At 41.2% G+C, this 23,270-nt stretch overlaps 1 protein-coding gene across 4 annotated transcripts in view; it reads right to left on the reverse strand.

Moving 5' to 3' along the window:
• tlk2 (tousled-like kinase 2) overlaps positions 1-23,270 on the reverse strand; it is a 150,765-nt gene that overhangs the window by 17,987 nt on the left and 109,508 nt on the right. For all 4 annotated transcript variants that reach the window (XM_020516349.2, XM_048614581.1, XM_048614583.1 and 1 more), the window contains 4 exons: positions 20,730-20,819; positions 18,800-18,969; positions 13,668-13,806; positions 1,790-1,901 (listed from right to left, as the gene is read on the reverse strand). In XM_020516349.2, coding sequence (XP_020371938.1) covers positions 1,790-1,901; positions 13,668-13,806; positions 18,800-18,969; positions 20,730-20,819 — 511 coding nt within the window. The remainder of the gene's footprint in view (positions 1-1,789; positions 1,902-13,667; positions 13,807-18,799; positions 18,970-20,729; positions 20,820-23,270) is intronic.

Genomic DNA, 23,270 nt, shown 5'->3' on the forward strand with positions numbered 1-23,270 from the left:
TCCAGCAACCACCTAGAAACCAATATCCATTTCAAGCCCACCGACTCCCACAGCTACCTAGAATACACCTCCTCCCACCCACCTTCCTGCAAAAATGCCATCCCTTATTCCCAATTCCTTCGCCTCCACCGCATCTGCTCCCAGGATGAGGCATTCCACTCCCGTACATCTCAGATGTCCTCGTTTTTCAAGGACCAGCAACATTCCCCCTCTTAGTGGTCGAGAACGCCCTCGACTGTGTCTCCCGCATTTCCTGCAAATCATCCCTCACACCCCCTCCCCGCAATAACAACCAAAACAGAATCCCCCTTGTCCTCACGTACCACCACACCAACCTCTGGATCCAACTCATCATCCTCCGACACTTCTTCCATCTGCAATCCGACCCCACCACTAAAGACTTTTTTCCCTCCCCACCCTTATCTGCTTTCCGGAGGGATCACTCTCTCCGTGACTCCCTTGTCCGCTCCACACTCCCCTCCAGCCCCACTTCACCCGGCACTTTTCCCTGCAACTGCAGGAAGTGCTACACCTGTCCCCATACCTCCTCCCTCACCCCCATCCCAGGCACCAAGAAGACTTTCCACATCAAGCAGATGTTCACCTGCACATCTGCTAATGTGGTATACTGTATCCGCTGTTCCCGTTGTGGCCTCCTCTACATCGGGGAAACCAAGCGGAGGCTTGGGGATTGCTTTGCAGAACACCTATGCTCGGTTCGCACTAAACAACTGCACCTCCCAGTCGCGAACCATTTCAACTCCCCCTCCCATTCCGCAGACGACATGTCCATCCTGGGACCCTGCAGTGCCACAACGATGCTACCTGAAGGTTGCAGGAACAGCAACTCATATTCCGCTTGGGAACCCTGCAGCCCAATGGTATCAGTGTGGACTTCACAAGCTTCAAAATCTCCCCTCCCCCTACTGCATTCCAAAACCAGCCCAGCTCGTCCCCGTCTCCCTAACCTGTCCTTCCTCCCACCTCAAGCCCCACCCCCATCTCCTACCTACTAACCTCATCCCGCCCCCTTGACCTGTCCGTCCTCCCTGGATTGACCTATCTCCTCCCTACCTCCCCACCTACACTCACCTTTACTGGCTCCATCCCCGCCTCTTTGACCTGTCTGTCTCCTCTCCACCTATCTTCTCCTCTATCCATCTTCTATCCGCCTCCCCCTCTCTCCCTATTTATTTCAGAACCCCCTTCCCCTCCCCCATTTCTGAAGGAGGGTCTAGGCCCAAAACGTCAGCCTTCCTGCTCCTCTGATGCTGCTTGGCCTGCTGTGTTCATCCAGCTCTACACCTTGTTATCTCTAATCATTTTTGAATAATAAATTGTATCAAATAATTACCTCCTACTCTTAAATTCCATCATTTCTTCCACCCCCATCCCATGCCATATCCTACCCATTTCATCTCTCCCATGCCAAGACAGGGTACAAAGTCAGAAGTCACACAACACCAGGTTATAGTCCAATAGATTTATTTGGAATCACAAGCTTTTGGAGCACTGGTTTGTGATTTCAACTAAACCTGTTGGACTATAACCTGGTATCATGTGACTTCTGACTGTCCACCCTAGTCCAACACCAGTATCTCCACATCAAGAGAGAGGGGAGACAGAAGGCAGTGAAATGATTTGCATTTATATAATGTCTCTCTCAACCTCAGAACTGGGTACAGCAAGAGATGCTCTCCATGCCAACGCTGTAACACTGCTGTGAAAATTAAAACAATTCTGCATAAAATGCAACTATTTTTAAAGAAAAACAGGAACTAAAAGTTACCTTGCGTCCATAGAGACATTGATAAAAGATAACTCCCACAGACCATACGTCGACTTTATTGGAAATCTTAGGAGGCTCTTTCCCAACGACAAAACATTCAGGAGGCAAATACCTAATAAGCAAGAGAATGGTGTTAGAATATGAAGTGATAAATTCTTCATTAGTGAAATAACCATCAGACATGCTAACAGGCAGCAGGCCTCATTCTACTACACAGCTAGCATGAAATAACACAGTAAATGAGCATTATATTAGTTCATCAATATATCTTGTGAGTAGAAAATGGTTCCTACACCTATCAGGCAAGTAGAATAAAAGATGATTTTAGACAATGGGCAAAAAGTTCCAATGAAAGTAAAATTCATGGCAACTTAATTTCCAAATAAGTTAAAATTTGAATTCCTCAAAGAATCACAAAACAAAAAACATTAATTACTTGGTGGTATGCAAGAGGGCACAATTTCCCATGTGCAACCCTAGATAGTCAAACTATCTGCACCTTCCCATTGTACCATGAAATATAGTAACTAAATCCTGCATTGCTACGTACATAAACTACACATGCTCTGTAACCCTATTCCTACTTATCCACTGCATCCAAAACAAACAACCTGCATTCCGCATACATAACAACACAGCGAAGTCTTACCAACCGTAGGGCTGTTCATTCTTTAGAGAGATGACCGGTTGTGGTTTAACCCGAGGGTCACCGTAACTCGGGCAAGGGGAGAGTTTGCAAAGGTGAGTCCTTCATGGTAACCTCAGCCAGTGTGGGAAATGAACGCACACTGTTGGCACTCAGCATTGTAAACTCGCCAGCTAGCCAACTAAGGTAGCCCACCAACAAACGTACTATCCACAACTACAGAACCTGCACCCAAACCCTGTTCAGTGCATCAAAACATAGGATTTGCACATATTGTATGCATGACTTGCACTCCATTCACCACACTCAAATACACACACATTTACTAATATGTAAGCAGTCCTTTCAATGGAACCCTTTCACATGAGTTTGCAGGAACTCTGAAGGGCTGAGATCTAGCATAGAATGAGACAGTCATAAAAACTGCACTTCCTAGGAGGAGGAGATGTTAAGGTCTAAAAAATAGCGGACAGTTCAGTTAAATGCTTAATGATTCTGACACCAATCTAAACAGAGTCATCACAATGGGATCATTCCCTCTATTTACAATATTCATCTAAACCATATCTGCTTGCCTTGCATCAGGTGCTGGAACGATGGAAAGGCCACCTAGACAGCCCAACAATTCAATGCATGTGTCAACTGGACTTTCAGAAGTAACAACTGCAGTTTTCTGGAGACTGATTACTTCATAATAACTTGTCTCACACAAGTTCTTTAAGCCAAGTATCGAGACAACAGGTCAGCAACAAACAGGGAGATGACTCCTCGTGGTCAGCTGCACAGGAATCTGGTAAAAGTGCAAATGTATTTATTCGTGCTCTTTTGACCATTGTCTGTGGCGAAGATGACCAAGGGAAATGGATAATTTTAAGTCAAAAACACAGTGAACATGCTGCTCAGCAATGTGGTTGGCTCTTAACTGCCCCCTGGACAATTAGTGATGGGCAATAAATGCAGGCTTAGCCAGTGACATTCATCACATGAATGAATAAAAGAGATCTCAGATGTACGAACAAGAAGCCAATTTCATGAACAATGTGGACTCTTGCACTTTCTAATTCTACAAAAGCTTGCATGGTTCTATCTTTCAAGTTAACTGATTTCACACGATTGATTTTAATTAAATTGCCAAAACAAACCCTGATGTCAAACTAATCACTATGTTTTGTTGCAGTTGCAAAATGTTCTGAATAAAATGAAGCAAAAATCCTTTTGAGCTTCTTGCGGTTGTTACTTGATGTTAAAGTCATTTAGCCCAGAGAAGTAAAATGAAGTGGTTGATGGAATGGATAGAAGGTACATGAGGTTAGATGTTACTGTTCTGTTGTCATCAGTAGATAAATCTATGTAGCTGTGGCAGGAGATAGATGGTGGGGTGGAAACTAAGATTTCATGTCGCAAGCCTCTTGCAGACCGAATGCAGTACAGAAACTATAGATTCCTGCAACAATCAGTACTGGTGCCATTTTTAAAAAGACTATTATATGATGTATAAGAGAGCTGCCTGGATCCAGGTAGGCCCCATTCTGATAACAGCGATACTGTTATGAAAATAAGGGAAGGAAGAGGAAAAGAAGGAAAAGGAAACAACGACATGTTGAATAATTACTCTCATCCGAGGTCAGCACACTGGACATCCCAGTGATTTCAGTATTCGTTATTTATTAATGACAAAGATAGAAAGTTATATATCTAAATCTGTCAATCAGACAAAGGTAGGTAGCATTGTAAAATCACAGAATTACTAAAGCACAGGAGGAAACTATTCAGCCCACTGCATCTGCACTGCTCTCCAAATGAGCAATTCATTATTTTCCCATTTCCTACCTCTAAGCTGCAGATTTATCCTTCTCAGCTAATGGTCTAGTTCCCAAAAACGTGGAAGAAAGACAAAAATTGAGATATTGAAAGGTTAATGAGAAGAACTGTGGCAAATGGATTTCAATGTAACCAAATAGTGGTCATGCATTTTTGGACTTAAAATGTACAGAACAGGGTATTTTCTAAATGGTGAAGAAGCTAGAAGCAGTGGACATCCAGACACAAGTATTACTACAATTTCCTGAACAAGTAAAACAAATTAGAAAGGCGAACAGATTACTGGCATTAAATCTACAATACAAGTAGAAATAAGGCTGAGGGCTTGGTAGATCAGAGGTATTTTGAGTAGCACACCTTAGGAAGGATATATTGCCTTGGAGAGAGTTCAATATAGATGAACACAGCACCCACTGCAGAGGTTACTCAAACTATATTATTAGAATCCTAGAGATCTACAGCACGGTAAAAGGCCCTTCAGTGCTTTTTGTCTGTGCCAGTCAAAAACAACCAACTAACTATTCTCATTCCATTTTCCAGCACCTACCCCATAGCTTTGTATGCATTGGCACCACAAGTGCATATCTAAATACTTACAGAGTGAGTTCCAGATTCCCACTACGGTCTGGGTGGGGGGAAAAAACCGTTGGAAATTTTTGAAGGTAAAGACTCAATGGGCTGAAGGGCCTTTTCTGCATTGTATGATTCTATAATTATTTCCCTTAAATCTATGCCACCTTGTCACTGATTCTCCATCAAGGGCAAAAGTTTCTTCCTATCTATCCTATCCATGTCCCTCACGATTTTTTACAACTTAATCACGACACCTCTCCATCTGCTCAATGGAAAACAAGCTGTCTATTCAATCTCTCTTCATAGTTGAAACTCTCCAGTCCAGGCAACATCCTGATAAATCTCTTCTCCAGTGCTATCATATCCCTCCTGCGTGGGTTTCAAACTGCACAGAATAATCTAGCTGTGGCCTAACCAGCATTTTATATAGTTCCAGCATAACGTCCCTGCTCTGTGCCTCTTTGAATAAAGGCAAGTATACACTTTGCCTTCTTAACTACTTTATCCACCTGTCCCGATAGCTTAAGGGACCTGTGCACTTGCACATCAAGGTGCCCCTGATGCTTCTCAGGGTCCTTACTGCTCATCATGTAGTCCCTTGCCTTGTTTTTCCTGCACAAATGCATCACCACACATTTATCCAGATTGAACTCCATTTGCCTCTGCTCAGCCCATCTGACTAGCCCATCTATATCCTCCTCACTACTTAACATTCCACCAATTTCTGTATCATCTGTAAACTTACTGATCAACCCTCCTACGTTCAGGTTTAAATCATTTGTATAAATCCAAACAGCAAGGGCACAAAAAGTGTTAAGGAATAGAAGATGAAGTCCAGTAAATGCAGTTCAGTCACAGATCTGTGATGCTTTCTTTGAATGGTGGAATAGTTCAAGGGTAAATGGGTTAATCCTGTCTTTTGGTCCTACGTTGACAGCAGCAGAGTAAGCAATAGCTCTGGAGCCTTAAAGGGGAATGGACAATGAAAAACTGGTTTAATAATTTGTACCATATTTGGAGGAGACATGGCAGGGGGTACAGGCCTAACTTTTTCATTTGCAATGGGGGATTGGGAAGGAAATGCAAATGAATTTTATCATCTTTGGATTTAAAGGGCACATTCCACAGAAGACTGTACATGACACAGACAGCCAGAAGTTAAACAGTAGATCATTGCACAATTTGGACAAATAGGCAGCCAACTAAACAATCAAACATGAAAATTTTTATTCTGAGGTCTGCCAGAGAAAGTATATTTTGCATTTAACTGCATGTGGTTAAATTAGATATACCTGTAACAAACTTTCTGCTGAAAAAATATCAAATTAGCAGAGGGAGCCTCGAACAGAAATTCATAGAGTGTATTTAGGACAGTTTCCTAGAACAACATATTGTGGATCCAATCAGATATCAGGCTATTTTAGATCTGGTAATTCTTATTATTAATTCACAGGAGGCAGGCATCACTAGCTAGCCAGCATTTATTGCTCATCCTTAGTTATCCTTGAGAATGTCCTGGTGAGCTGCCATTTTGAACCACTGCAGTCCATTTGGGGTAGGCAAACCCACAATGTACAATGAGGCAAGTAATGAAGCAAACACATCTCAGAGCAAAAGCTCCCTGAGAAAAGAGTGACCAAAGCATAGTAAAATTTAGCATTCAGTTTGAGTGAGAGCAACCGGTGTTAAACTGAAATAACGGTAATCGCAAAGAAATTAAGCCAGAGTTGCCTGAAGTGGAGTGGGAAAGGAGATTAGCAGAAAAAATGGTTGAGGAACAATGGTAGACATTGAAGAAAACAGTTCATGACTCACACAACAAAGTTATAGTCCACTGAAGGACGAGGATTCAAGGAAGGGGATAAACCACAAACAAAAACAGAAGTTGCTGGAAAAGCTCAGCCAGTCTGGCAGCATCCGTGAAGAAAAATCAGAGTTAATGTGCAGCAAAGGGTCATTGGACCCGAAATGTTAACTCTGATATCTCCTCACAGATGCTGCCAGACTGGCTGAGCTTTTCCAGCAACTTCTGTTTTTGCTCCCGATTTACAGCATTTGCACTTCTTTCAGTTTTTATTAGGGGGTAAACCATGCATGGTTAAAAAATGAACAGCAAGAAATTGGAAGAAGCAAAAGCATGCAATATGGCATAGATTGGTGGTAAACCAGAGGACTGGGAAAGATTTATAAACCAACAAAAGATGACCAAAAAAAAGCAAGATGGAGAAAATAAACTTTGAGGGTAACTTTCAAGTAATGTCAAAACAGATGCGAACAGTGTCTTTAAATATATGAAAATGAAGAGGGAGATCAAAGTCAACATATGCTTCTTAGAGAATGAGGCTGGAGAAATAATAATGGGGTCATAAATTGGCAAAGGAGTAGAATAAATACTTTGTATTGGGGTAGAGGATACAATAGCATTCCAAAAACACCAAGGGAAAAAGGAGGGAGAGGAAATATTCACAATAACTGTTACTAGAGAGTGTATTAGGGAAACTAATGGGGTAAAGGCTGATAAGTCCCCTAGACATTATGGCTTGCATTCTTCGATATTAAAGGAAGTACTACAGAGAACACTGGTAGTAATCTTTCAAGACCCCTTAAATTCTGGAGAAGTCTCAGAGGATCGGAAAACCTCTAATGTAGCATCCTCATTCAGAAAGGGAGAGAGACACAAAACAGGTAACTATAGGCCAATTCATTTAACATCTATCATTTGGAAAGTGTTAAGATTCTAATTACAAGGACGTAGTGACAGAGCATTCAGAAATACATAAGTTAATCAAGCAGAGTCAGTATGGCTTCATGAAGGATAAATCATACTAAAAAAAAAATTAGAATTCTTTGAGGTGGTAACAAACAGGATTGATAAGGGGGGCCAGTAGAATATAATATATTTGGATTTCCAAAAGACATAAGGAAAAGCATGGCACTTCTCAATAAGATAACAGCTCACGGTGTCGGGAATAGTATATTAGCATGAACAGGGGATTGGCCATCTAATACAAGATAGCTTGTGACTGCCAGGAGTCAACACTGGGACCACAGTTATTTACAATGTGTTTAAATGACTTGGATGAAGGAAGTGAATGTACTATTGCCAAATTGGTGCAAGACACTAAAATATATAGGAAGGAAGCGGTGAGGATGACAGAGTCTGCCGAGGAATATAGATGAATTGAGTGAGCAAAACCTGGTCAATGGAATACAACTTGAGATTATGCATTTTGGAGCAAGAATAGAGGAGTTGAACATTATTTTAATGGCGAAGTACTGCAGAAAGCACTAGCACAGAGGGATTTGGGGTTTCTCCAGCTTATCACACAGGAAGCAGCAACAAGCAGAAAGGTAAGTGGGATATCAAATGATTTGCTGGCCCCTACCAAAGGGAATGGATTATAAAAAAGGGAGGTGTTGCTACAATCATACAAGGCATTAGTTTGATTATGCCTAGAATACTGAACATCTGTGGTCCCCTTATTGAAAGAAAGATTTACTGCCACTGGAGGCAGGCTGGAGAAGATTCACTAGGCTCTTCCCAGGTATGGAGGGATTATCTCAGGAGGAAGGGTTGGGCCTGTATGCAGTGGAGTTTAGAAGAATGACAGGCAACCTTTTTAAAACATACAAAATTCTGAAAGGGCTTGATTAGTGTAGATGTTGAAAGGTTGCTTCTCCTTGTGGGAGAGCCTAGAACCAGAGGGTGTATCTAAGATTAAGGGGTCACCCATTCAAAATAGAGATGAAGAAAAATTTCTCCAAAGGAAATTGAATCTGTGGAATTATTTAATGCAAAGGACTGTCGAAGCTGGTATGCTAAGTACATTCAAGGCTGAGACAGACAAGTTTTTAATCTGCCGAGAAATGAAGGGTTATGGGGAAAAGGCAGGCAAGTTGAGTTGATGATGATCAGATCAGCCAAGTTCTCATTCAGTGGTGAAGGAGAGTCGATAGGGCAATGGCCTACTTCTCTTCCCATGTCTTTCGGGATGCAATTGGAGGAAGCGCTCACAAAAAAGAGCTCTCTATGGGTCACTGAACATCCATGTCACTTAACAGCTCCACTGAAATCACTCATGGTGAGCCTAAAAACAGGTTGCACACAGGCAGACATGGCACTGACAGATATAAAGTCATTCTATGGCCAGGCAGGAGGTGAACAAGTAACTAGCCCAGAAACCATTCTGGGACATAGTCAACCAGCCAACTCACTTCCTTCTCTATCACAGAGGGATGCAGGCAGCGGACGCATAAATAGTAATTAGTTTCAAAGCAAACACTAGTTTAAAAAAAACTGCATCAGACACATCAAGGCAGCAACTGATTTGTTCTTTAACGTAGAAACGACATAATAACCAATGCTTCTCCTGAGGAGATGTTGAATTTAAATGAAACAGTTTTCTTAACGTAATACAAATACAGCTACGTCTCCAATGCAGCACACAGTTCAAACCTTAGGTCAGAATGACCTTCCCCTACAACAAACTGCATAGTGACTTTTCTGTTGGCAATATTACACAGCACGTAGTACTACACTGTCATTTTACCAGAACTGTGAAATAGAAGGCTCCTAATTCTAAGCAGCAGAAACTTTGCTTTTACAATTATCAACAATATGCTATATGCTCTAGCGGACAGAAATGCCTCATTATATTTGATTTCTTCCATGGTATGCAGTTTTCAGGTAAGCATCATTAGCTACCACGTAACCGGGAATCCACCTGAAGGCTACAGTGCGCATGTTATCTGAAAGCATTCTCTTCATTTTGGTTGTAACATTGGTGAAGAGACGACGTGACCATGAATTCTATCACTGATGACTTGCATGACTCAAGAACGTGGATTGCAGCTAGCAGCAGGAGAAGGTATTGGTTGGGAGAGCGATTTTGTGCTGATTAAATGTGACCACTGGATTATTGCAAAAAAGTTAAATTCATCATTGTAACACATAGCTCACACCAAATTAAATATTTATTAGTTCAATAAATTAGCAAGGCAATTCTACAGGTCAGTATAGAGGTAAATGTCCAGCGTGCTTCAGCACAGTTGAGCTTGGCCCCTTCACCTTGTCCAGAAGGACCACTTATTGTACACTGGGGCCTTTTTTTTTTTTAAGTGAATAGCTGACAATTCAACTTTCTCTCCTGATTCCATTGTTAGTAGATACTATTAATGTTTCTCTCTTTGCAGGTTTTGTTCCTTTCTTCTTTACATCTGCCTGTCATTATCCCTTCTTGGGAAAAAAACCCTTGATCTCATTGCTTTTGCAAACCATGTTCCCATTTCACTTTTTCCTCTACAGTCCTTGTACATGTTGCATATCAACAGTAATAATTCCCAGAAATTCGCGCATGAATCCTTCCAATCAGGTTTGAGTTGTGAGCACAGGGTGGATAGGCTGGATTTTCCTTGGAGCAAGTGGAGGTTGAGAGGTGACCTGATAGACGTGTACTGGATAATGAAGGGCATAGATAACGCGAATAGGAAAGCACTTTTTCCATTTGTACAGGAGTCAATAACCAGGGTACATCGTCTTCATTTCTCTTTTGTATCAAAGTTCACCTTCTTTTCTGAGGCTGCAGTGAAGGAAGGTGGTTGCGAGAGCCTGCAGTGGTGGCGGCAGCGTGGTGGATCTGGATATCCATTCCTCGCGTCCATTGTGCCTTTATCTAAGGCTTCATTGTCGGTGGGTCTAGTCCATTCCTCCTGGCAGCCATGCGGTGGTTTCAGCAGCAGCTATAGTGATGGTGGCATAGTGGTTCTGGTTCATTCCTCATGGCTATGGTGGCAATGTGGCGACAGCTTGTGATGGAAACTGTGTGTGTCTGGTCTGTCCCTCCTTCCTATGGTGGTGATGTGGTAGCCTCAGTGGTGGCAACATGCTGGGTCCAGAAAACCTTGTTTTGGCAGCCTCAGGGGCAGCTTCGGTGGTGGCATCCCAGGAGCCATAGAGGGAACAAAGGATGAACTTTGTCCTAATTTTGCTTCAATTATTTCTTTTTATAAAATCTAGAATTAAAATGTTGCCAAATTTTGGTGACTTATACACATCTCACTGTATTTTCATAAATTCAAGTGACAATAAATTACTATCCTATTCTATTTGGTGTTAGTTTTCACACATGCACTGAAGACATCTGGCTTTACCTTATTATCCCCTGATCGACTCCACGATATTGCCAAATTGTCAGGCTGATGGTCAGAAATCCAGTTCTGACTGAGCAGCAATTTACTCCAATTAAATATTGGGAAATTGAGGCTACTTCAATCTCCATTCCCTACCCATTGATTCAATCCCTCTCCCTGGCAATAGCTTTGAGGCTAAACCAAGTTGTTTGTAGCTTTGGTGTTATATTAGATTCCAACCACAGATTTGCACTAATAGCTATCTTTGCATTATTGCTCTGCTCAGTTCACCACCGGTTGAAGCTCTCATGAAGGTTAATGGGCTGAAAAATGGAAGATGGAGTTCAATCTGGATAAATGCAAGGTATTGCATTTTGGTACAAAAGGGTAGGGCTTATACAATTAATGGTAGGGCCTTGGGTAGTGTTGTAGAACAGAAGGACCAAGGGGTACAGGTACATGATTCTTTAAAGTTTGTGTCATATATAGACAGAATGGTCAAAAAGGCGTTTGGCACGCTTTCCTTCATTGCTCAGTCCTTTGAGTATAGGATTTGGGACGTTATGTTGAGGTTGTACAGGTCATTGGTGAGGCCTCTTCTGGAATATTGTGGGAAGTTCTGGTCACCCAGTTATAGGAAGGATATTATCAAGCTGGAGAGGGTTCAGAAGAGATTTACCAGGATGTTTCAGGGTATGTAACGTTTGAGTTATAAGGAAAGGCTGAACAGGCTGGGACGTTTTTTTACTGGAGAATAGAAGGCCGAGAGATGACCTGAAAGAAGTTCATAAAATAATAAAAGGTATAGATAGGGAATAAACAACTACTCTAAGATGGGGAATTTCAAGACTGGGGACACATTTTTAAGGTGAGAGGAGAGAGATTTAAAAAAGACATGAAGCAAATTTTTTTTACACACGTGTGGAATGAACTTCCTGATGGAGTCGTAGATGCAAGTACAATTACAATGTCTAAATGGCATTTGGATGGATATATGAATAGGAAAGGTTTGCAAGGATATGGGCCAGGAGCAGGCAGGTGGGACTAGTCTAGTTTGGGATTATGTTCGGCATGGACTGGCTGAACCTAAGGATCTGTTTCCATGCTGTATGACTTTATGACTCATGCATTGTTACCTCAAGATTTTATGAGTGAGGACTTGTAGCACATTGGTTAATGCCTCTACCTCTGAGCTTGAGACCCATGTGCAAGTTGTTGCCCATGGAAGGTATGTTTGTAATGTGGCCAGACAGATTATCAGCCTACAAATCGGCCCAATGTGCCTGATGTCAAGAGGTAAGAGTGGGAGAGACTCTGAAGAAAGCAGTGGCAAACCATAGCAGTATTTCAGCGATAAGCATGGGCTATACAATGGATGTCAACTAGGCTCAGTGGTTAGCGCTGCTGCCTCACCGCACCGGGGACCTGGGGTTGATTTGAACTGTTTGTGTGGAGTTTGCAAATTCTTCCTGTGTCTGCATGGGTTTCCACTGGGTGCTCCAGTTTCCTCATACTGATGTGCAGACAAGTATGTGCACTCACATATAAAGATGTGCAGGTTAGGTGGATTAGCCATGCCAAATTGTCCATAATGTCCAGGAACGTGCAGGCTATGTGGGTTAGTTATGGGAAATGCAGGGATAGGGTAGTTGGGTGGTTCTGGGTGGGTTGCTCTTCAGTCTCCTCGGTGTGGACTCAATGAGCTGAATGGCCTGCTTCCACACTGTAGAGTTTTGAAGATTCTAATAAAATCAACCTCAGAAAGAGAACAAAAGAGAAGACAGTCAGACAGACTTAATGCCTGCTGGACTCAACAATCTAATCAATGCAAAAGTGAGGGAATTCAGGACTCTGTCTTAATTCACACCAAGTCCAGTTCACCTCTCTCCCTTGGCCTCACTGAAATACACTGCCTTCCAGTGTCTTGATTTGAAAATTCTCCTAAATACCTTCATTCTCTCCATGGCCTTTGTCTCCCTTAACTCTGTGATGTCTCCAGTCCCACAGTATTCCATTAGTAGTTGCATCATCAGCTGATTGGGCCCGAGGAACTCCCTAAATCTCTCCATCTTTCCTCCTTCTAGAGGCACTTTAAAACCTACCTCTCGGACCAAGCTTTTGAACTATCATCTTACGTGGCTCAGTGTATACTTTACTTTAGAGTGATCTATGAAGTGCCTTTGGACATTTTATTACAGTAAAGGCATTTGTACAAATTTTGAAAAATTCTATTACTGTTTCTTGCTTTGGTACCAATGGTATAATTTCGTGTCTGGGTGTCATCGAGTCCACACTGACCCTCTAAAGACCGTCCCACCCCTTCACCCTATAACCCTGCATTTCCCATGATTAAACTACCTAGCCTGCACATCCCTGGACATCATGGGGCAATTTAGCACCTAACCTGCACGTCTTTGGACCGTGGGAGGAAACCAGAGCACCCGAAGGAAACCCATGCCAACATGGGGAGAATGTGCAAACTTCACTCAAACAGTTGCTCGAGGGTGGAATCGAACCCAGGTCCCTGGCACTGTGAGGCAGCAGTGCTAACCACTGAGCCACCATGCAACAAGTGACTCTGTAATGCAAGTACTGCAACTAAAATTTACACTCAATTTAAACTGGATTGTAGATTAAAAGGCAGAATCATCTGAAAACACCTGAGCAGATGTGTCAAGTCAGTGAGCAGCTTTATAAAGGTGGTCTCACCAGTATGTCCCTGCTCCCTGTGACGTGAGTTCCATCCCATCTACTGAATTGTAGCTGTCATCATCCATGATTTTAGATAACCCAAAGTCTGTGATTTTTATTTCTCCACAAGCTGTTCCGTTCACCAGTAGAATGTTACCTGTGAAAGTATAAAACCCATACAATTTAAATTAAGAATTGCTTCATGGCAGCTAATAAAACCAATTATAGAAAACCGTGTTCTTTCCATAAATTAAATCATGCAATTTTCAGCATTGACTTCAATAATGAATTGTTCCATACAGTGAATAATCTGCCTCAGGAACCTTTTGTAGATATTATATAACTTGTTTGCAAAAAACTGCGATAAGATAGCAGGAGATTGAGAAAGGAACACAACTGAGATGGATAAAATTATGAGAGGCATTGGTAGGGGACAGAAAGGAAGTTTCCTTCTTGATGAAGGGATCAATAACCGAGGGCCTAAATTTATGGTTAAGGGGCAGGAGGTTTAGAGGAGATGTGTGGAAAAACATGTTCACCCAGAGGGTGGTGGGAATCTGGAACTCGCTGCCTGTAAGAGTGGTAGAGGCAAAAACCCTCATAACATTTAACAGGTACTTCGGCATGCACTTGCAATGCTGAGACAGACATATTCTTGATCAGTAGGAGAATCAAGGGTTACGAGGAAATGGCAGGAAAGTGGACCTAAGGAGTGTCAAATCAGCCATCATCCTTTTGGATGGTGAAGGAGGCTTGAGGGGCCAAATGGCCTACTCTATTCCTATTCCTATTCCTATTTCTTATCGTCATAAGGCCAATGCTGGAAAATGAGTTTAGATTGGTTATGTAGCTGTTTGACTGGTGTGGGCATGATGGGCTGAAGTGTCTTTCTCTGTGCTGTAGATCTCTATGACTTTAATTAGACTTAGAAGCAGATTTGGCCCATTCAGTCAGCTCTTCCACTCATTGAGATTATGCCTGATTTGAAAACCCTCAACTTCACTTTCCTGACTTTCCTCCATTATCCTCGATTCCCTTATTGATTAAAAATTTACCTATTACTGTCTGAAATATACTTAATGTACCATCCTCAACAGCTCTCTCTGGGAAACATTTCCATAGATTTATTATCCTCAGAGGACAAGTTCCTCATCTCTGTCCTAACTGGGTGACCCATGATTCTCAAGGTTATGCTCTCTGGTTCTACACTCTCCCACGGGGGAAACCTACTGCTTTGCATTTACTCTGTCAAGCGCCTTAAGAACCTTAAGTCTCAGTAAAGTCACTTCAATGAATACAGGCTCAACCTACTCAATCTCTCCTCTTAAAACAATCCCTCCATACCTGGTATTGGCCTAGCAAACTTTCTCCAGACTGCCTCCAATGCCAAGTACATCTTTCCATTGATTAGGGGCCCAAAACTGTTCACAGTATTTTAGCTGTGATCTCACTAGTGGTCTGTACAGCATTAGTAAGACGTCCCTATTTTTATATTCCATTTTCTTTGAAATAAGAGCCGTAGTGCTGAACTTAGAGTCATAAAGATGTACAGCACAGAAACAGACCTTTCAGTCCACTTGTCCATGCTGAACAGATATCCTAAATAAATCTAGTCCCATTTGTCAGCATTTGGCCCATATTCCTCTAAACCCTTCCTATTTATATACACATCCCGATGCCTTCTAAATGTTGTAATTGTACTAGTCTGCACCACTTCCTTTGGCAGCTCACTCCATACAAGCACCACCCTCTGCATGAAAAACTTGTCCCCTTAAGTCCCTTTTAAATCTTTCCCCTCTCACCTTAAACCTATGGCCTTTAGTTTTGGATTTCCCTACCCTGGGGAAAAGACCTTGGTTATTCATTCTACCTATGCTCCTCATGAATTTATAGGTCACCCCACACCCTACAATGCTCCAGGGGAAATAGCCCCAGCCTATTCAGCCTCTCCCTATAGCTCAAACCCTCCAACCCTGGCAACATCCTTGTAAATCTTTCTTGAACCTTTTCAAGTTTCACAACATCCTTCCTGTAGTATGGAGACCAGAATTGAATGCAACATTCCAAAAGCAGCCTAACCAATGTCCTGTACAGCCTCAACATGACCTCCCAACTCCTATACTCAATGCACTGACCAATAAAGGCAAGCATACCAAATGCCTTCTTCACTATCCTGTCTATCTGCGACTCTACTTTCAAGAAACTATGAACCTGCACTACAAGGTCTTTTTTTTTTCATCTACACTCCCCAGGACCTTACCATTAAGTGTATAAGTCCTGCCCTGATTTGCCTTTCCAAAATGCAGCACCTCACATTTATCTAAATTAAACGCCATCTGCCACTGTTTGGCCCACCTGCCCATCTGATCAAAGTCCCGTTGTACTCTGAGGTAATCTTCTTCACAGTCCACTACATCTCCAATTTTGGTGTCATTGGCAAACTTAACAACCATACCTCCCATGTTCACATCCAAATCATTTAGATAAATGACGAAAACCAGTGGACCCAGCACTGATCCTTGTGGCACACCACTGGTCACAGGCCTCCAGTCAGAAAAGCAACCATCCACCACCACCCTCTGGCTCCTATCTTTGAGCCAGTTCTGTATCCCTGTAATCCATGTGATCTAACCTTGCTAACCAGTCTACCATGAAGAACCTGGTTGAACACCTTACTGAAGTTCATATAGATTATCTCCACCGTTCTAACTTCATCGATCCACTTCGTTACTTCCTCAAAAAACTGAATTAAGTTAGTGAGACACAATTTCCCTCATCAGTCCTTGCCCTTCCAAATACATGTAAATCCTGTCCCTCAGGATCCCCACCAACAACTTGCCCCACCACCGATATCAGGCTTACCATCTATAGTTCCCTGACTTTTCTTTACCATTGCACAACATTAGCCAACCTCCAGTCTTCCGGCACCTCACCAGTGTCTTTTGATGATACAATATCACAACAAGGCGCCAGCAATCACTTCCCTAGCTTTCCACTAGGGTACAACTGATCGCACCTTTATGTGTTTTAAGACATCCAGCACCTCCTCCTCTGTAATATGGGCATTTTTCAAGATGTTGCTATTTATTTCTCCATGTTATATATCCTCCATATACTTCTCCACAGTGAACACTGATGCAAAATACTCATTTAGTATCTTCCCCCATCTCCTGCGGTTCCACATATATGCGGCCTTGCTGATCTTCAAGGGGCCCTATTCTCTACATAGTTACCCTTTTGTCCTTAATGAATTTGTAGAATCTCTTTGGATTCTCCTTAGCCCTATTGCCAAAGCAATCACATGTCCCCTTTTTGCCCTCCTGACTTCCCTCTTAAATATACTCCTACTGCCTTTATATTCTTCTAGGGATTCACTCAATCCCTGTTCTCTACACCTGACATACAGTAACATACTATCTCTGGACTCTCATTATCTAATTTTTCAAGGCTTCCCACTTCCCAGCCATTCCTTTATCTGCAACTATCTGACCCAATCAACTTTTGAAAGTTCTTGCCTAATACCATTAAAATTGATCTTCCTCCAATTTAGATCTTTAACTCTTAGATCCTTTTCCATTGCTATTTTGAAACTAATAGAATTATGATCACTGGCCCCAAAGAGCTCCCCCAGTGACACCTCAGTCACCTGCCTGCCTTAAATCCCAAGGGCAGGTCACATTTTACTCCTCCTCTCTAGCAGGTACATCCACATACTGAGTCAGAAAATTTTCTTGTACACATTTAACAAATTCCTATCCATCCAAGCCCTTAACACTATGGCAGTCCCAGGTCTATGTTTGGAAAATTAAAATCCCCTACCATTACCAGCCTATTATTCTTACAGATAAGTGAGGTCTCCTTACAAATTTATTTCTCAATTTCCTACTGACTATTGGGGGAATCTATAGTACAATCCCAATAAGGTGATCATCCCTTTCTTATTTCTCAGTTCTACCCAAGTTACTTCGTTGGACGTACTGCCAAGAATATCCTCCCTAAGTACAGCTGTAATGTTATCCCTAATCAATAACGTCATTCACCCTCCTCTCTTGTCCCCCTTTCTATCCTTCCTAAAGCATCTATACGCTGGAACATTAAGCTGCCAGTCCTGTCCATCCCCGAGCCATGTTTCTGTAATCGCTATGATATCCCAGGCCCATGTTCCCAGCCATGCCCTGAGTTCATCTCCCTTACCTGTCAGGCCTCCTGCATCGAAATAAATACAGTTTAATTCATTAGTCCTGCCTCGTTCTCTGCTTTGTTCCTGCCTGCCCTAACTGTTTGACTTGTTCCTTTTCCTAACTGCATCTAACTCAGGCTGATCTCTTTTCTCACTATCTCCCTGGGTCCCACATGCACCCCCGCACTAGTTTAAATCCTCCTGAGCAGCTCTAGCAAACTTCCCCGCCAGTATATTAGTCCCCTTCCAAATTAATGTGTATGTTAGTCCCCTTCCAATTTAACGTGTATGCTAGCCTTTTCTGATTTATTCATGAGGACTTCCAAATCCCGCTGTGTTATGGTTTTCTGCAGTCTTTCTCTCATTTAAATAACATTCAGCTCCTCTATTCTTTTTGCCAAAGTGCAAAACCTCAATTTCCACAGTATATTACAACAGCCAAATTTTACCCATTCAACTAACCCACCATCTCCCAATGAAGATCTTTTCTGTTATCCCCAGCACTTGCCTTCCAATCTATTTGTGTGTCATCTGCAAAACAGTACATTCACTTCTCTCTCCAAGTTATTAATATATATTGTAAATAATTGTGGTCCCAGAACTGACCCACACCACTGGTTGCAGGTTGCCATCTTGAAAATGGCTGCCTTATTTTACTCTGTCTTCTATTATTTAGCCAATCTTCTATCCATGCTGATATACTACTGTCAACACTATGGCCTCTTATTCAGTAGCCTTAGATACGGTACCCTACTGAATGCTTTTTATCCTTTAAAGGTATTTTGACCAAACACAACTAAATATTCCCAGATAACATGGTGTAGAGCTGGATGAACACAGCAGGCCAAGCAGCATCAGAGGAGCAGGAAAGCTGACGTTTCAGGTCGAGACCCTTCTTCAGAAAAAAGAAAATATTCCCAGTTTCCTTTGATGATTATTAGAAGAATAGACCTTCAGCAGAAATACCTACCTGGCTTAAGGTCATAGTGAATGATAGGGGGCTTGATCTCATTCAGATATTTCAGAGCATTGACCACTTGCATGATGATGGAGCGCCCTTCCTTTTCCGACATCAGCTTGTGCTGCTTCAGGTAGAAATCCAGATCATTGCCTTCACAATATTCTAACACAGTACAAAACCTGAGAAACAAGATCAGTACATTTTTTTTTAGCGTCCATCCATCCACAACCAAGAGTATTTTTCCATAAGCAACATCATTTTCATTTGGAATCAACTCAGTTTCAGTTAAGAGCGATGACAGAATACACTGATGGGCATGGGTTGCAACTATGGAATTTCCTATATTCTTGTATTTTTCAGTTTTCATATACAAACACATCTCATTCCTTTCTCTGTTAGGATTTATTACATGACAAATCCACAGGCATTGCTCCATTGTAGAACCAATAAAACCCATCAAGATTCTGGATAATGTGCAACTCAAATATTGATCCAAAACAAAATAATGCTAAGCAACTTTTTCTCTCCTTCCTGCTTTGTGAACTTCAGTATCTCTTCCAAGGGTGGATAGATTTTAAAACCAAATCAGGATTAAGAAACAGTGACACTGAAGGCTGGAAATTCTGCTGATACAGCTATTGGCGAGTTGTTTTGAATAAACTCTGCTCCACAGATAATGTGTGCTATCAAACAGAAAAAAAGTTCAATAAAAAATATAGTTTTGCACTCAGCTTGCAAATAATCTGTTGGTTTCAAAACTCTCATGCTGAGGCTACAGTATTTGATAATGAAATCACTGTTTCTCACATGCAACTGAATGTGCACTTTTTGCCAATCCCTTCAACCAAGGGACTTTCAGCCATAGATAGCTCAGATTACTGCAGATAGAAATATGGCAATTTGGACTTCAACAACTGACAACTAATCTGGATGATACAGATTTAACGGCTGTTTAAATAATCATGTCAGCACAATATTTTCCATGCGCCATATCTAGGCTTACAATATTTGACGTTATGTAACACTGAAAAATAATGTATTTAATGGAGTATTCAATAGCAGCGCGCAATTATAACAAATGACAAAATTGAGTGCAATCCTTACTTTTGATGTATGAATTCCTTTACACTACTGAACAAGATCTGTAACAAAAAAGCTTATTTTTCTTAGATTTCCTAAAAGGAATGTTCCTTTATTAGCAGGTTTAGAAAGCCAAGAAGTTGATTGATAGAATGATAACATCAAGTTTAGACTTGGTTAAGAGGACTTTACCCAAGTGTGCAACAAGAAAAACTTGCTTCATCCAGACGACAGCTAGAACTCCAGTTACTATCACAGCGCATGATTGATTAAAACAGCGCATGATTGAATATAAGTACCAAGACCCAAAAGGGTGTTGCCTGAGAAGGTGCAGTTTTGTCCAAAACCTTCATAAATCGGAGAGCAGTATGCCCACTTTACACTTCTTTGATGATGTCTGTTTTTCTAAAGGCACACTTCAGGAGTATCGCCCCCTCTAGCAGCTCACTAGGGTCAGATGACTGAGCAATTTCTAGGCTTTAGTGAAGTCATTCCTTCTTAATGTTTACAATGAAGTCACTCCTAAACCCTCCTTGCAAATTATATCATGTCAACCCAGTAGAGTCTAGTTAAAGGTCATGACAATTATGTAAAAGAAAACTAAATTGCAGAAATTTAAGGCAAGGCTATTACTTCAATACACAGGGAAATTCTTAGTGAATGACTGAACAAAAAATCGCAACTGTAACTCTTTAAATGCATAACAAGCATGAAACATTGTTCAGATAAGTAATTAAACCCAAGGGTGCATTAAATGACATTAACTGATGACAGGACTGAAATTCAACAAGCAATCTTGGGAAGGTTATGCTAGTATGGCAAAAATGCACTATTGCTTAAAGGGAAAAAAAACACTTACGAGTCCGTATCTAATGAGAAATAGTCATACAATCTGACTATCCTGGGATGATCCAACTCCTTGTGAATTCTATACTCTCTGCAGGCATGCCTGTAAACAAACCATCAACATCATCAGGCAATATACATAAAGTCTACATCATTGTTTACAAAAATTGTCACCAAAACAAAGTACATGGTAAATTAACCTTTACAGGTACAGACATAACAAATCTTGCATTGGAAACCAGGGAGAAAAAGTTCATAAGTTCATTCATCCTTTAAAACATTAGATTTGACTGTACAAACTCAAAATGCAGCAATTAAATAGACACAAAGAAACCTAGATTCAGTAATGGAGGAACGATAAATCAAATTGTACAGCTTAACACTCCTTGCATTCATCTAGTATAATGACAGATGATCCTGACATGTTTAGAACACTAATGGTATACACCTTTCTAAAAGAAAACCCACAATATACATTTCTTATCATGCAAACAAGTGCACAAATATCCAGTAGGGTTGGTGAACATTGCCTCATTAATGAGATAAACCGAGTGAAGAATGGACTAACATATATTGGGTCAGTATTTTCTCATCCCTGATACCCTGCTGCACTAAGTATCACTATTAGAACTTGATAAATAGGAATAGAGGCCCATTTGCTCCAGCAGTAAATGAGATCCTGGCTAATCTTCACCATTAGCTATCCAGACCCACCCTCACCACATGCATATCCCTCAAGTGTCTAAGTAACCAAATGTTTGTTACTCTTGGAACTGAATGTACTCAAAACTGAACATACATATTTCTTTGCCATAGAGAATTCTAAAGCTTCACAACTCTTTTGAATAAAGAAATGTCTCATCTCAGTCCTAAATGGACTATCCTATATTCTGAGTCTGTGACCTCTAGTTTTAGGTTCTCCTGAATTTCCCTCAAGAATGTTACATATTTCACTGAAATCATCTCTCTTCTTCTGAATTCCATTGATTATACGCATGTTCTAATGCATTCGGTCTCCTCAAAAGGCAATTTACTCATCATAGGGAAGGGTCACCGAACCTGAAATATTAACTCTGATTTCTCTTCACAGGTGCTGCCGGACCTGCTGAGCTTTTCCAACAACTTCTGGTTTTGGTGAGCATAATAGGAGTTTGGGCTGGTGAACCCTTGGCATGTCCTTCTAGGTAAGGAGACCCAAACTGTAGATCGCATTGGAGGTGTTGTCTTTTTAACAGCAAAAAGACTTGTACAGGAATCAATCCCTGATGACGGAAGTACAACATACCATTTGCTTTCTTAATCACTTGTGTACCCGCATGTTAATGTTTTATGGATTGTACAGAGGATCATGCTGACCTTCTACTTAAATCATAGCAAGAATCACTCTGCCTCATGTGCCACATGGAAGTACTAAAAGATGGATGCTACAATAAATGGCCCATACTTCTGGTTTGCGCTCCTTACTTTATTGAAGAGCAAGGTCAACATTTGCTACTTTCAAATCCATAAGGACAGTTCTAGAATCTAAGGAATTTTGAAATCAATCATTTCAGCATCCATCTCTTAAAATTGTAGCGTGTAGACCTGTATCTAGGGCATTTATTGGTAAAGAAATTACATTCACTATTTTGTAACTAATAATAATAATATCGTCAAGCACTCCAGTTCATTTTTTTCAAGTTCTTGACAGAGCATCAACAGCATCTGAAAATATAGTGCTCAATCTCACATCATTGTGCAAAGGTGGCCTTCACACTTGTTAGCTTTCAATCTTCTGATTTTATTATTTTTCCAGCCACACAGATGTGGGATTGACTAAAAAGGAAGTAGGAGGGTGCAACATTTTCAAACAGCCATTTCTGTTATCACCCTTCTGCATAAAACATTACTATACAGATCGTGAATCAATGAAAAGAATGACAGCAGCAAAAAACTAAATGCAAGTATCTGTGCCCAGGATCATTGTATAAACAGAAGAAGGGGAAACAAAAAAAGACTTTTTCCACAGAAGAATCTTTTATGTACCAATAAAGTTGCCTCTCATTCTTCTAAATGCCAATGAGTACAGGCGTAACTCACTCAACTTCTCCTCATAAGATAGTCTCTCTATTCCTGGTATCAGCCGAGTGAAACCTCTCTGGACTGCCTCTAATGTCAGTATGTCTTGCCTTAGATAACGGGGCCCAAAACTGTTCAGAGTATTCCAGCTGAGGTCTGACTAATAGCTTCTTCACATTTAGCAAAATCTCTCTATTTTTACACTTCGTTCCCTTTGAAATAAAAACCATCATTCCACTTGCCTTCCCTATTACCTGATAAACTTGAATCATAAACAGTTGCATGTATGTACAAAGACGCCCAAATCCCTCTGTTCTGTAGCTTTCTGCAGTCTTTCTCTATTCAAATAATACTCAGGTCCTCTTTTCTTCCTGTCAAAGTGCAGTCTTACATTTCACCTTGTTAGATTCCATCTGACATTTCTTGCCCAATTTCTTAACCTGTCTATATCCCTCTGCAGATGCTTTGCATCATCCTCACCACTTGCCTTCCCTCC

This window comes from Rhincodon typus, chromosome 30 (genome assembly GCF_021869965.1).
Source record: "Rhincodon typus isolate 14 chromosome 30, sRhiTyp1.1, whole genome shotgun sequence".
NCBI lineage: Eukaryota > Metazoa > Chordata > Chondrichthyes > Orectolobiformes > Rhincodontidae > Rhincodon > Rhincodon typus.